Source organism: Gymnoscopelus microlampas, assembly GCF_963454915.1.
Source record: "Gymnoscopelus microlampas genome assembly, chromosome: 12".
NCBI lineage: Eukaryota > Metazoa > Chordata > Actinopteri > Myctophiformes > Myctophidae > Gymnoscopelus > Gymnoscopelus microlampas.
This window is the reverse complement of record NC_139949.1, coordinates 19,497,611-19,513,496: the sequence shown is the minus strand read 5'-3', so window position 1 is coordinate 19,513,496 and position 15,886 is coordinate 19,497,611. Positions and strand designations below refer to the sequence as shown.

The window sequence follows — 15,886 nt, the reverse complement described above, 5'->3', positions numbered from 1 at the left end:
AAAATGGTCACAGCCAGTTTTACAGTAGTAATGCTATGTATAGGCTACACTTGTAAGAAACATCGTAGAATGACATTTAGCGAGATTTTCCACCTTTGCAATGTGTTGCAGACTGAAGTGATGATGTGTTGAAGTTGTAGAGCAGATTTGGCACATTTCTGTGCCATGTGGTACCCATGGTCTTGTATAGCATTATCAAACATGGGTAAAACCATCACATTGAAAGGTAGTTTGATTTACTATAAGATGAGACATTTGCCATAGTTCTATTTTGGGCATGTCATTATAGGTGAATATTTTCAAAATCTTACCATAACATAAATAAATAAAACAAAACAATTACTGATCTACAAGCTTGAGCTTGTATTTTCGCTATTTGTTGTACAACATTGGTCATATATTAGGGCTTAAGTGGTTAATTACAAGACTGAGAGACCAGTGGAAGTTAATACAATTAAGCAAACTGCAGGAAATACACTGCAGTTGGCACAAATTCAGAATACCAAAAAATGGGACAAATACATTAAATTCTGTTACTTTGATTTATTTCCATAACCTTTAACTTTCATGATACATGACACTTAACTGAGGCTGATTATCCTATAGTATAGTACAGCAGAGTAGTGACTTGTACTAGCCTGATTATCAGACTGAAGCTGTGTGGAGCTTCAGTCTGACATTGGCTCCAGTGTAGGCGATTACCATTTCCCTAAACCAATCCTAAAAGGGATCCCCACCACCACCTCAGACTCTCATTGGACAATACATTTTGTACCGGAGAAATCCTAGGTTCACATTTACAACACCAGACCAAGAGGCAGTCCACTCAGAGAGTGGGCGGGGTATATGGTATGGAACCAGGCAAGACTTGTACAGTTTAGAGAGTGAGTTTTAGATGCAAGGATGTCATCTCAGTGGAGTACAAAAATGAACCAAAAAAAATATATATCCATATGCCATTAACCCAATTTCCAAAAACCCATTTATCAATTACAGTAACACCCAAAATAACACTGTTCTAAGGACTGTGATATTGAGTCCTACCCAAAACCTGTTCATTTTGGATGAATATTGTTACATGAACGCACCAGAAATAGTGCCTGACTGTAGAAAATTGCCTGCACACACTTAAACAGAAAACATGGTTCAGTAAACTAAGAAATGGTGTAATAGGGTAACCAACCAAAGCAGACGGCGCTTCTTATGCATCTGTGTATTCGGACCCCTAAAAGACACAGACTATTCAGTTACTCCACTTTGTTTTTACTTCCAGTCAATTGGATAAGTATCATCAAACAATTAACGTTGACATTCTAGACTAGAAGACCAGAATTTTAAAGCCTGATTTATACGACGTTGTCCCGCACTTAAAATAGATGATCTACATACAAGTTATATCTGCTATTTTAGATGCAGCAGGACACTATCATACGACAGCAGAAAGCATCAATACAAAAGTTTGTCCAGTCACCAGAAATGGCTTGTGATCCACAAGGTGGGTCCCCAGATGTTCAGACAGTCTCTCTGAAGAAGAGCAACTTTAACAACTTCAACCCTATAGCGTCCCTTATTCTGGGCCTGTCATAATAGGATTGTGTTGTAAGCTTGTAGATTGCCATTTTCAGCAGAGATTTAGTGTAGAGGGGGAAAAAAGAGGTAGCCAAGGAGGGGACCCCGGTCACAAAGTATATACTGTAGGGTTGAAGTTGTTAATGGAAGAATATTCTATTATTTGATAGATCGGGTCCCGACTGTATGGTGAGTGCAAACTTGGGGTCCCATGCAGCTGTGATGTGTGCCGTTCAAAAGAGGTTGGGGTAGAATCTCAGACCCTCAACTGAGTCATCTCTGCAAATATGACCCATCTTCTCAGCCAGCAATAACCTGAAAGAGGAGGAGAGTGAGGGACACAGGATGAAGAGTAGAAAGCAGAAAAGAAAGAGAGAAAGGGGACATAATATACAGAGCATATTAGAATATCAGAATGGTTTTCAGAATCATAATAATCGTTATTGCCAGGTATGTCTGCATAGGAGGAATTTGTCTCAGACATTTAACAGAATAACAACGGCATTAACCACAAACTCTGTATAATTTGTTGTACGACAAATAAAGAAATAGCCGATGTACAAGCTCACAACAAGTTGCATTGTGAGCTTGCAGATTGGCTATTTTCCCTATTTAAATACAAGAATTGGACATATTTACAGAAGGAAACGATATACAATATGAGGCTAATATTAATTATTGCACTTATATTATGTAGAAGGTAATGGCATGTTATGCTCAGTACACCTGTTCTAATATCGGCAACAACAGAATAATTAACACACTATCACTACAGTACTTTAACATTATCTGGGTTCTGAGAAGTTTTTCAGTGCTCACCGTTCTTTAGAAAGAAGAACAGAGAGACCCAGGAGCTTTGCAAACTCCTCTGCCGTTAATGAACCTTTATCTGTCACCTGCAAAAGAGAGAGCCGAGAGAAAAGGAGAACTTTTTTACCCAGTCGGTTAAACATCATTGTAGACACTCGTCAGAGAGGTTTGAGGGATGAAGTAAGATTAGCCTTCAGAGATCGGGATAAAGCATTGGTTGTAACTTCATCACCTCTATGGTTTACTAAACACATAACAACGAAAATATGGCAGTGAGCTACATCTGGGCTTCATCAGACCTCAACAAAGTATGTGTGACCAAAGGATTGTGGTTAAATGATCGGGATCTTAATGTTCAGTGTGTGGATTATCCATCCTTATTTATAGTCTTTTTTACAGAGTGGATCTGCAAGAGGCTAGCCATCTATGAGAGAGTCTGTGTCTGTCTGTACGGAGCTAATCTCACAAACCGCTGAACCAATCAGTGCCACACTTAGTAGTACCTCCACAATTTGTTTTCACATATGTTTTGTACTTCTGTAATTTACTTTGAAGATGACTAGATGACAATGTCACAGGCCGGCCACATGAAGCCCGAGGCCCACATTGGAGCCACGCCATTTTTATCCCAAGATCCACATCATTTATTTTCTTTTTTTTATCCTGCACCTGAACTCAAATGGGTTGTATGTGCACACTTGTACCCTTTTTCTACATTTGGGCTCTACATTTTGGGCCCTATCTGTGACCTCACCCATTGCTGTAACTTGGAACTCTGTCACAAATGTAAAAGTGTTGACATGGATGGACCTATGGATGTCTATAGAATAAACGGTGTGGTGAAATGATATTCTGCTGTGAAACATTTAAAAAGTGCCCTCCCAATCAACAGCATTGTCCAGGCAGCGAAGGAGTGGAATGAATGGCACATTACGCTGATATGGGCCATATCAGCGTAATGTTATACTGCAGTGTCAGAACATACGTTGTCCAGTGCTGAGGCTATCATTTCTTCTTCACTGTGAGACTGCAGCTGTACCACCATCACACCACTGTCAAACACACGCAACCTACAGCGAGAGAGAGAGTATAAAGAACAGAGATGGGGTGAGGGAGGGGAAGATGGACATGAAAACAAGAGGAAGGATTCATATTGTAACTTGCATAATGTGTGACGGTATACATTATACAGGCCTTGGCTGCAGGCAGTGGCACGCTGGCTGGATTGTTCATTGTTCATAATTGCTCATTATGATCGAGCAACAGATGTGTATTTGTTTGTAGAGTGATACTGTGTGTATAGTTTGTATACAGTAGTGTTGTTCCTGTATGAACAAACACAACAGCACAATGTGTTGTCATGTTCCTGCAGCAATGTCATCGAGAAATTACTGTATGACTATTTGACTTTGCAAAAGAACCTAATTGATCCAGTGCAGTTATGATTTAGCCAAAAGCTCTTGTTAATACTTTTTATTGGTTAAATATTTATAAAACCCATCCACACACACTCAACCTGGCATCCCTAATTTGGGCATGTCATGTCATTATAGGTGAAAAAATTACCAAATCTAAATAGTTAAAAAATACTGTAGCGGAAATAGCAGATCTATGCAATATGTTGTGAGTTTTTAGATCGGATATTTTTGCACTGTTTTGTTTTACACTGTTGTATGGTGACATATAAAATAGGGCTTAATTGATTGAAGGATAACCAATACCATTCATGTATGTAAAAAGCATAGAACGATGAAATATGGAGTTACAGGTTTTCTGTCAGACAGCAACAAATTGTGATTTGAACTTTTGCACACTGGACATAACAGATAGAACTAACAGAGAGGACACACTGCAAAATTCGGCAGTGTAAGAAAGGAGCCACATGGGTCCATTATTACACTCTCAAGAGTGAAATTAACACTCAGGGATTTGCGGTGTGGCAACTTGTTATTGGCCCAGTGCATAGGGAGGAAAAAATGTGCCAGCATTTCTACTGAATCTCTGGGAAGTTACAGGAAACGACACGGCCTCAGTGTGACTACTTCCAACAACAGGAAATAGGAAGGAAGTGCCTGGACGGTGCCTGAGAAGCAGGCGCCAGCAGCAGACTGCCCTTCAATGCTCCTCCAATACAGACGCACATTGACCTATAAAAACATACACGCATCTGTGTACACAACACAATGAACCACTTCAATTCATTTCAATCCAGTTACACTCAGCTTAATTGTCTCTCCAACTAACACAGTACGGTGAACTGAGAAAACCTAGCTTGAAATACATGGTGCAGTGCAAACATGAATAGTAAATCACACATGCAAAACGCATAAACACAAGTTCAAAACCCACCTCAATGGGGACTTCATTGACTCAAACATCTTGCACGCATTAACCAAATCTTCCGGAGACAGGAGCTGGGTGAAATAGTGTGGAAAAAAGTCAACAGTTAGAATGTAATGGCACAGTAGTGGGGTCCCATGCACCACAAGGGGTCCTCAAAAGGAAGTTGAGGGAGTCGCAGGAAAAATGATGGAACTATGGTCTGATTTAATTAATCGTAAATTAACCGAGGAAGAGAATGATTGAAAATGACTTTTGTAATCAGATGTTCCACAATTATATCTCCATGCAAAATTATAGACAATTATACACTTATGTACTGACATATTTACTGTATCAGTTGGGGGTCCTAGACATGAAAAAGGTGATAACTCAATACCACTTTGCAAAGAAGGCAACATTAGGAGTTAACATTCATGACATATTTCACAAATGGAACAGACTCGCTGCGCTATTAGAGAGACATATTCGTCATAACTTGAGTGGTTGTGTAAATGGGGTTTTGGCTGCAGTTTTAGGCATGTCGTTGAGCTGATAATTGTTCTAAAGCTCCTGGGGAGGAACGTCCATGTTCGTCTTACTTCCATTCCTCTGGCTCGGTTGACAAGACAGTACACCTCAGTCAGAGCCATCATTCCACCGCGCTCCTAAGTGAGTGAGTGAGTGAGTAAGAGAGAGAGAGGGAGATAAATAAGTGATATAAAGAAGTATATTATATCTGCTATTATACACATAAGAGAACAGGTATATATACACAGTTTCTGTACTTATATGCACACAAACCTCCAGAGGGGCCTGTAGCATATCTGCCAGTTGTTTGGCCAGCTGCATATGGTAGTGTGTTCCAGATCCATGCGTTTCTCTGGTCACAGGGTTGGCAATACCCATGCTCAGCAGGTAGGACTTAAACCGGATGGTCTGTAAAGAACAACAGTTTTGAGGATAGCACAAACTTACCAGAAATATCAATGCTTTATGTACAGGTATGTTAATGTGTTTTTATTATCACCACCAGGAGGTCATGCGTTCAGCCCTGTGTGTCTGTCCATAGTTATTCCGAATGTAGAGATGATGAGCACTGGTAATCATACACCACACTACTATTTCATGGCTGTCGGTAGAAATGTATCTGCATACATTGCTGTTATTATTAGTGCAAGAGATCTGCACTCGATATCGAGCCGTTTTTTTAATGCCCTTGCTGCAACCTAAATTTCACCTTGAGGGAAAATAAAGATCTGAACAGATGTATCTCCACAATAGGACAAAGAAGCAAGTTACTGTAGCTATACTCTCATCTAGGTTAAATTGACTTAAGTGGCATGTTTGAAAAGAATGGAGTTTATGCACACACACCATAAGACACCCCCATGTTCTGCACAATGGCCCTTCTATGGACCTCTGCCTGGAATTTGCATACAAGTATGCAAGACTAGTTTCAGGCCTGAGGAATTTCTTTTTTCCCATATTGAAGGAAGTGGGTAACGTAAAACCTCCTCAATCCTGGAAAGCTTATTAGAAGAGGACGTTTTAGAGCAAAAGCTGTATGATCACGTGGTCAGCCAATGAAGCTTAAACAAAAAGGTTTGCTTAACTCTCTTGGCCACCAATCTGAAAATTCATACAGGCCCTGAGACATAACTCATGACATGGAATCCAGTGATGGCCTCCCATGTGTTATTGTTGGCATCACATTTCTGTGACATCCCTCTACGTTGACATGACTTACTGTCAATATACTGTAAAATGGTATATAGGTTGTGGAATAACAAGGAAGCATGTGTCATTAAGTGCTGTACACTGCTGTTATTAGTGCCCCCTCTGGACATCCGTGGAGGGGGGAGGATATAGGTTTGCGCTCCATCTGTCCTTCCGTTCGTCTGAGATATTGCCTGTTGCATATCTCCTATACCACAAGGCCTAGCCTGACCAAACTTGGGACAGGATGGTTATATCTAGTGTCACGTACCAAATGTACCGTAGGTCACCGTAACCAACTTTTGTTATGGAATCTGCCAATCTGGATGGTTTTCTCAGTCGCAACCACTATTTCGTCCAGTGGGGGACAATACTTGCTTGTGTGATGCAAATAGCCATCACATACAGCAGTGTTCATGTATGTGTATGTGTTGAATGTATTGCTTCCATATACTGTATTTTAAGCATGTATTGTGATGCATGTCATGCTGCACGCCAAATTTTTCATTTGTATTCATGGTATTGCTGCTGACGTCACATCTGTATATCTGATGAAGGTCATATGGTATGACTCATACCTCATCCTCACTGATGTCACCCTGCTTGTCTTTGATCTTGTTGGCTATGGACTTGGACAGCTCCACCATCTCTTTGGCCTGTTCAGAGAAAAGGACTTTCATACAGGTTTGGTAAACCACAGCGCAAAACGGATGACACATAACAGTAGCCGACATAGGTCCGATGACCCCCAAGTTAAGCTTAATATATAAATAAATATATATTATATATATATATACACACACTCCATCGCACAATGGTGTCGCTTGCTGAGAATGAGACACTTTATTTTGGAAATCATTTCTGTCGACAAGCGACAATGTCGTAATACGGGGTATAAATTAGGCTTAAACAACAGCTAAGAAGTCATCAACTCATAAAGAGTAAAGCGGATCATTCAAGACCATTAATTCCTTTAGGAATCAAGTAATCAACAGCTACAAGAAGCAAAGAAAATGACGAAGCAGTTTTTTTTTTACCTTCACCATTAGCTTACTGAGGTCCTCGAAGGCCTGAGAAAAAAAAAGGAAACCAAAATTGCTGATCGGGACAAAATATGTAAACAATTCAAAAACCAGAAAAACCACATGACCAGAGATTTAATTTATATGTAATTCCAGAGCACACCCCCTCAGACTCACACACCCCCCCTCTCACTGGCTGACATCTCCTCAATGCTCTGCTCCATTTTTAATCAAGCCAACTATGTATGTGGACATTCCAAACATACATGATCAACTTAACTGCAGCTCTATAGTATAACACATGGCAAAATGTTGATGCTTCAACAATGGTCACAGTTGCTCCAGTATTGGAGCAACTGTCCCTCAGAGTCTCATGGACTGATTAACCTCAAATTAAATAAAAACAAAACAGTTGACAGACAGTGGAGCTATTTATGTGGTTCTACTTTCATGCAGTTTAATTTTAAGCGAATAAGATGTTTTTTCACAATGTGATTGGGCCAGACAGATGCAGTATTTCAACAATCATGACCTGTCATCATGACACATTTTGAGTTGTGTGCACTCTGAAGTTGCTCTCTAAATACTGTATGTAATAATGTTTACACTCCAAATACAGTATAAGACAATATATTACAGATGTGTGACATTACAGATTATATTTTGAACAAATATAGCTGCAAGAGTATGATGTAAAACAAATAACATTTGAGGTTGGACCCATGATTTTTACATTAGATTAGTACTGAACTAATCACAATGTCAAATGTTGTCTATTCAAGCCTATTCACAAATGTTGCCTAAGAAGATGACAAATTGGATTGGATATTTGATCTAAGGTTTTCTCCAAAAATGTTCCAGTGATACAGTATGTATGTTCTGGCACAGTGCTAACATGTAGTGTTTGTTTATTTATTTATTTATCTATCTATCAGGGCCAGTGCACATTAATAAACATGTCAGTTTTAAATGAGCCAGAATTAGCCAAAGGCAAAATTTCATCTGTAGTCCCTGAGCAGGCTGTTAAAAGTGGTGATATATCCATACAAAAAAGGCATCAGTACAAAACAAGACAATACAGTTACAGTGAAATATGAGAAAAGACACCAGTGACAAAATGGAGCTGATAATTACCCATGATTACAAATTTGGTTAGCTTTAAGCCATCTCTTAAGGTTGAACTTGAAGTGGATAATGTGAGACTGGTGACAGTCTGACTTATTTCAGCAGAGCACAATTGCTTAAAGCAGGGGTGTCAAACTCACGGGCCAGACCTGACAAAATACAACTTAATCCAGGCTGGATCTGATGTGCAATTGTGCATGCACAAACACATACACGTGTGCAGTCACCTGCCTTTGTTTTTTCCCCAACCTGTTCTCCGTGTCTCCCTCAATTAACTACTAATTGTTTCACGCCTAACTAATCCCTGGGCGCTACATCCGTATCACCCACTGCTTCTGGTACTTAGGATGAGTTAAATGCAGATAACACATTTTACTGTATGTGCAAATATACGGTGACAAATACCTATGCAAAAGGAGTGGGGATCAAATTATTACTATTATTATTGTCTCCGCCAGGCCAAAGGCATGGCCGAGACTATGTTTTGCACCCTGTCTGTCCATCCGTCTCTCTGTCCGTGTGTGTGTGTGTGTCCGTCTGTGAACAGCTAATCTCCGTTGGCTTGATCGCAGCGAAACTGTGGGCACACACTCCCAGGATGCCAGAGCAGAACCTCTGCCCCAAACTTTTCATATGGGCCTGTTATGGCACCACTAGGAGGCCAAGTTTTGTAAAAAAAAAGTTTTTATAAAAGATTAGTTTTTGGCTTTTCTGCCTTCATTGATAGTTCAAGTGAAGAAGGACAGAAAAGAGGGAGAAACGGGGAGAGGCACAGCAAAGGTCATCGGTACCCGCAACATGCCCTCAGGTATTGGAGCATATATGTGGTATGCGCCTGGACCGCTAGGCCGGCGGGCGCCCCACAAAACAATTGTTTTGACAGTACTCCTACAGATTTCAAAACATGTCAAAACATCACGCAAATTGGTACACAGTATCTCTATAGTCATTAAACGAAACAGGTCTTTCAGATTTTTCATATTCCATCCCGATTGGCTAAGATTGGCTTCCAAATTTTGAAGGAGTGCTCCATTTTGAACAAAATGCCTCAAATAATGAACGTAGCATGCGATTTCCGTGAAATTTTGCATGCACAGTCTCACTAGGCCGAGGAATAAATGCAACTTGAAAATGTTCAAATCAGCCTCATGGTGGCGCTATAACAGGCCGATTCTCATTTTTACCTAAAACTGCACCGATCTGTGTAAAACTTTGTATAGACCAGTGCACAGAGGAGCACTTTTTCTAGTTTTTTTTGTATTACGGTGTCTGATTGTATTGACGTATTACTCTGTGTGCTCGGTTATTACCAGTTTTTATGCTGGGGACTACGGATGAAAATTTGCATCTATAGCTAAATCCTGTGTATGTACAGTACAGTACAGTGCATTGTATGTATTGTTCATTAATACATCTTGTCCCTCCCAAATAAACAAATTTAATTTTAAATCCATCGCAAAAAAGCATTACATACAAAGTATGGAGATTGCCTGCTTGCATTGGCGGCAAACAGCAAGCGAAAGAGAACTATTCTGAAACTCACTTTTCAGCCAAGGTATGTTTTCCTTGTACCAAGTTTAAGTTTCCATGTCATTATTTCCATGAGATTCATGTCCAGACTGCAAAGAGTGGAAGTAAACTGGCCGTGTTGAGGTCCTCCAGGAGGACAGATTGGGAGTTCACAAGTCACGCACAATGGCCGTTTAACTACCTATTAACTACCTCTATTGTGTGTACACACAAGCTGCAGAATGATAGGGTCCTACAGTGGTAGGGAGAGATAGTGGTGAGAGATAGAGACGCCATGCTGAAAGTAGTTTAAATATTATTTTTATAATTTGCCCCTGTGTTAGTAAATTAAAACAATACAAAAAACATTTAAATGTTTTTAAATAAAGTGTGGTTGTCACAAAATCCCAAGGCACACTGTTTAGCAACCACTGCACTAAAGTATACACAGTATACACAAAGAAATTACTGTATGCATGTACACAAACATTGGAAGACAGCTAATGGCTTGAAGACATCATTAGACTGGTATGATCAAACTGCAGTCAATAGCCAATTTAATATTTAGAGAAAAATGTATAATCATACCCTATATACACAGTAAGTGTATATAGTTAAATTGAAGTTCAATTCATGTAAGGTCTGGCACAATTACTGGCACACCAGGAAGAATGTTGAGTGCCAAAGCAGCTTTGATGTCTACAATTGGAATCTCCCATGGAGCAGAGAGAGAAAATAGATTCTCAGCTGGAGTATGAAGTCAGTATAGCAACACAGACGTGTCACTGAGCAGCTTCTAATTCACAAAGCATTGTGCTCAGCTTCAACATGTAACTATTATTGCCCCAAGCTCAAAAGAATCCCTTGACACACTCAGTTGCGTTTACCTCAGAGATGTTTTTGTCCGTTTCCTTCCTCTTCTCCTCTATCTTCCTCTCAATGCCAACAATCCCCACGGCACGCGTCCTTCCCGCCTGCATGGACACCACCCGGCCCCCGCACCGAGGAAGAAAATGCATTTGAGACCAAAAAAAACACTTGACACACAAATAGGAATACATGCCAGACCTGAAATACATACATACATACATGTCACACACAAAGAAATACAAAAACTTAGAAGGGCAAGGAAAGAGACTTTTTAAAGAGAAAAAGTACAGTAAATTGTAACTATTTTACAACACATAAAGCTGCTTAACAATGCCTAATGAATAATACATCTTCCTTACTGTATCTACTGCCCAATACTACTTGTTGTTACAAAAGTGAAGTCCAACACACTTCATCCAAGTTTCAAATGAAAGGGCAGTATGAGAAAAAAACCTTTTACCTGGGCACTTTACTCAAAGTAAGACACTGGAGCACTCATTAAGTCTGCACGTTTATTGCAGGGGGTGACTGACTGACACTAAGAAAGACGCTTCTATTTGAAGTGCCCAGGTAAAACGTTTTTTTTACTACTTGTTGTTACTTTGTTGTACATAGGTAGGCACAGTGACAAAAGTAAATTACATAGAATTTTGTGACTCACATAGGTAACTGGCAACTAAAGGAATTTTGTGAATCACGTGAGTAACTGGCAACTAAAGGCTAATAAATGATCTGCTCTAATTACACAGTGTTGTTGAATACTCTACTCTGATTGGTCAATCAAGGTGTTATTTCCTGATAGCAGACCGCCAGTATTCTGCCTCTGTTTACATTGCAAGCAGAAGCTTGTAAGCTAATAAAACATTTAAAAATCTGTATTTCACGTCACATTATTTATTTTGTACTGTAAGTAGCCATGTATAAGCAGGATAATGTACAGTGAGGCATCATGGCCTCACATATCATCTTTTATTCTCCAAAAGTTTTCTCCAAGGTTAATCTGGATTTAGACACCAGACTACTATGAAATTACTGCTAATGAATTTCTCATTTCCGATAAACCACATGCAAAAGCCAGTCATATAAAGAGTGAAATGTGATGATACCTATAAAAGTTGATGGATATCGTCTGAGAATATTGTGGTTTGTAGCTGTCGGGCCCTATAGTATAGTAACAATGATGCCATCCTGTGGCGACGGCCGCCATTGCTTTATCACTTCAGGATCTACTGTTCACACCTAACTCCAGGAGTGCATCCAAATAGTCAAATAAAAAGAAAGAGGGCAAAAAAATATCCTATTTCCTTTCATAGCCAGTGTTCCTTGACCTGGATAGAAAGCATCATGAGGTCAAGGAAAGACGTGAAGGAGAATTCATAACGGAATTAGGAAAAGACAACCAAGAGAATACGACTTACGGTAACTTGCTGCTTACTTTCATGTCAGTTAACTCTGTTAGGAGCCTTCCTAAGCAAAAAAAGACTATTCGACTACACTCCAAGACAATGGAGAGGATGTTTCTGCTCAACAGCAGCTTCTGACCTGGGATCTGGTTGCCGTGGGCATAGGCTGTGACGCTGGTGTGTTCTCCCATCTCTTCTGAGTCATCTCCTCTGTCAGCCTCCTGTGGAACTTCAGACAAGAAAAACTGTGTTGGTTTATGTCAATACTGGGGATGCACTGATGCATTGATCACTGATCAGTCTCGATATATGATGCTTTATAAGAATATATATATATATATAAACACCAGCCAATACTGACAGCTTGTTATACTTCCGTCATTTTTGGTTTCACCTGTGTGATACATAAACCTGCCAAAGAACACATCATGTATGGCACATTTAACATTTTTGCCAATGACAACTATATCAAAATTACCTCAATCTGGGGGCGCGAGAGTGGTTAAGGCGCATATGCCTGACATGACAGCATAGGCTCTGATGCCGGACAGCGAGTCCCAGGTTCAATTGCCCGGCGGATCTTTTCTGCATGTCACTCCCGGACTATCTCTCCCTGGTTTCCTGTCTCTCTACACTGTGTACTATCAATAAAGGCAGAAAAAATCACCAAAATATCTTTAAAATAAAAACATAAATAAAAAGTTACCTCGATCTGTCCATGTTCTTTGAAGGACAGCTTGATGTATGAAAACTTGCTGTGTTGGTAAGGACCTGGCTCCTTGTTTGCAGGTGCTGCATGGAGATGGACGACTATTTTTGCACTAAAGGATAGCAGAGTACAGTAATCATTAGTTTCCCACATAATCCACCAGCATCATGGTTAATTGTTATGTTATCTAAATTTCTTTCTTTCTTTGGATAGAGCCAAGATGCACAGTGCACAGTACTGTAAGTATGAGCACAGTACACACACACAGCTAATATAAGCACAGTACACAGTAAATATAACCACAGTAAGTATTTATAAGCACAGCACACACTACAGTAAAAAAAAAAGTACAAGCAGAGTAAACAGTACGTATAAGCACAGTACACAGTGACGAAAGTATACTTGACATTCACCTTTTTCCTATTCCTGCTGCTTGCTCCTCAAAGAAGAGGATTTGTGACAGTGGTATCGCTATGCAGCATTCCTAGAGAAGACAAGAAGCACCAATAGACGCACAATGATGTTTAATAAAAAAGTACCAATTCTCCTACTGTTAACCCAATAAAACCGTGCAAGCATCTGTGTCATTTTAGATTGTTGCGTTGGCTATTAAAAAATAGCAGATATACAAGCTCACAGCGTGTCACTTTGTGCCGCACTGCGAGCTTGTACATCTGCTATTTTTTTACATTTTTGAAAAATCTTGAAAGTGTTGAATAATTTAGATTTTTTTTGAAACACAAATCTTTTTTGGGAGGTGCCTGGCACAAAAAAAATATTATCCTTTTGGGAGTCCTTGAAACAAAAAAGTTTGAGAACTACTGATTTAGAAGACATTTGTAGAATGCATTTGAGCAGCACAGTTACATGCTCTTACATGGTTCTTAAGGTCCCTCCATATCAATCGATGGGTGGTGAGCAGAGCTACTCCAATATCCAGCTTAGCCTGCATGGTAGAATGAGAGAACCAAAAAGGGGGGGTTAATGTTCTGCTAGCAGCAGAACTACTTTACTTGCCAGTAAACATGTCATATTGCCATATACACACACACACACACACACACACACACACACACACACACACACACACACACACACACACACACACACACACACACACACACACACACACACACACACACACACACACACACACACACACACACACACACACACACACACACACAGGGCCTGTGTGGTTGTATGGTGTACTCCCCTATGTGTCTCTATCTCTCACAGATAGCCTATAGGCGTCGGCCAACTTGGGGTTCCTCATTAGGTGCATTAGGAGCACCTGATCAATGCTCCCTGGAGCCCTATATAAGAGTGGGTGGCAGCCATTATAGAAGTCCCTCACCAGATGACAGCACCCTTTTATTTGTTTCCCTTATGACTAAGTTCAAACACTTTACAACACCCCACACTACATTGAACACACATCCATACATTGCTGACACTACTGATTACTGAACTACACACCTCATTCCTTTTGTAAAGCATTATTTTAGTTATTTTGTTAATAAATCACTGTTACTTTTAAACACTGCCATCGTGTCCTTCTCCATTTGTCATGGCCCATGGGCCGGGTTGTGGCTATATATATATAATATGGCATGTTTGTGTGTGTGTGTGTGTGTGTGTATATATATATATATATATGTATATATATATATATATATATGTATATATATATATATATATATATATATATATATATATATATATATATATATATAAAAATATAAATAATGGGTATTGCTCAGTATTTACAAACATATATACACTCACATACATATACATATATACACACACACACACACACACACACACGCACACACATATACATGTATTATGGGTATTGCTCAAATACCTCATTCAATCAATCAGATGCTGGAAATGTTCAGATTAATGGAGACTTCAAAGCAAAAAGTGTGTTTAAAATAAAAGCATTAGCACTGACTCATGGATATTGTTTATTAGTTTTGTTTTGGAGAAAGTTTACATCGTACTGTACCTTATCGTCCCCGTCATATAGTTTGACGCCCCGCTGCTGGATGACTAACGTCTCGTTCATCTCCAGGAGACCATTCGACCATGTGAATCTGTCCATGTTTTACTGTAATTCAAAGATAACTTGTGTTTTATTCCACTTTTATGTTGCTGTCATTACTCTTATGTTTACTTCCTGTACAGTGTTGCCAGGTTCTTTGAGAGAAATAAGCAACCAGGTCTAGGAAACAAGCCCAAAAGAAGCGATAGGCTACATGAGCACACCGGCTAGTTGGAAATAGCAGATCTGCTCTTTTCAAAAACACTTGCAATAAAATGTGGAATATTTGGAATATTTTTGAAACATTCTAACAACATAAATGCTCCCCTGTGGCACAACATATTTTAATGAAAATATGTGAGAACCACTGCTTCAAATAATAATAATAATAATTAAAAAAAAATGTAAGCAAGTGCACATTAGAAACAAGCCCCAAAAAAACGCAACCCGCAACTACCAATATTTACAAGCAACTTTAAAGAAAAACAAGCTTATAATAAGTGGATATGGCAACACTGTTCCTGTACTGTCCCAAAATATACGAGCCTGGGGGTACGACGGTGTCGCGCGCCAGAAATATCCGATCTACAAGCTCACAACGCGTAGCAGATGCGGTGAATTGTGAGCTTGTAGATCGGGTATTTTCATCAGACGCTACACCGTCGTACGCTGAAGCATAAATTAAGCATGATACTGCCTGCCTGCACACAAAAAAACTCAACGGGAAATATACGAACAAAACGTTCTATTATGTCTCAAACAATATATAATATAGATTAAT

The 15,886-nt window shown here is 39.5% G+C and overlaps 1 protein-coding gene across 1 annotated transcript; it reads right to left on the bottom strand.

Annotated features, from left to right (window-relative positions):
* Window positions 1-571: 571 nt before the first annotated feature.
* On the bottom strand, window positions 572-15,248 carry vps36 (vacuolar protein sorting 36 homolog). The gene is made up of 14 exons (XM_084074009.1): window positions 15,070-15,248; window positions 13,933-14,001; window positions 13,469-13,539; window positions 13,053-13,167; window positions 12,486-12,575; window positions 10,961-11,047; window positions 7,455-7,487; window positions 6,996-7,073; window positions 5,503-5,637; window positions 5,301-5,366; window positions 4,729-4,793; window positions 3,365-3,449; window positions 2,389-2,465; window positions 572-1,884 (listed from the first exon to the last, which is right to left on the bottom strand). The coding sequence occupies exons 1-14, from the start codon at window positions 15,163-15,165 to the stop codon at window positions 1,803-1,805; spliced, it is 1,149 nt and encodes a 382-aa protein (XP_083930135.1). The 5' UTR covers window positions 15,166-15,248; the 3' UTR covers window positions 572-1,802.
* Window positions 15,249-15,886: the final 638 nt, after the last annotated feature.

Coding starts and splice junctions, on each gene's coding strand:
- vps36 (XM_084074009.1), bottom strand. CDS start 15,165: ATGGACAGATTCACATGGTCGAATGGTCTCCTGGAGATGAACGAGACG. Junction 13,168..13,468: donor GCAGCAGGAATAGGAAAAAG/GTGAATGTCAAG, acceptor GCTATCCTTTAG/TGCAAAAATAGTCGTCCATC. Junction 7,074..7,454: donor TCAGTAAGCTAATGGTGAAG/GTAAAAAAAAAA, acceptor TTCTCTGAACAG/GCCAAAGAGATGGTGGAGCT.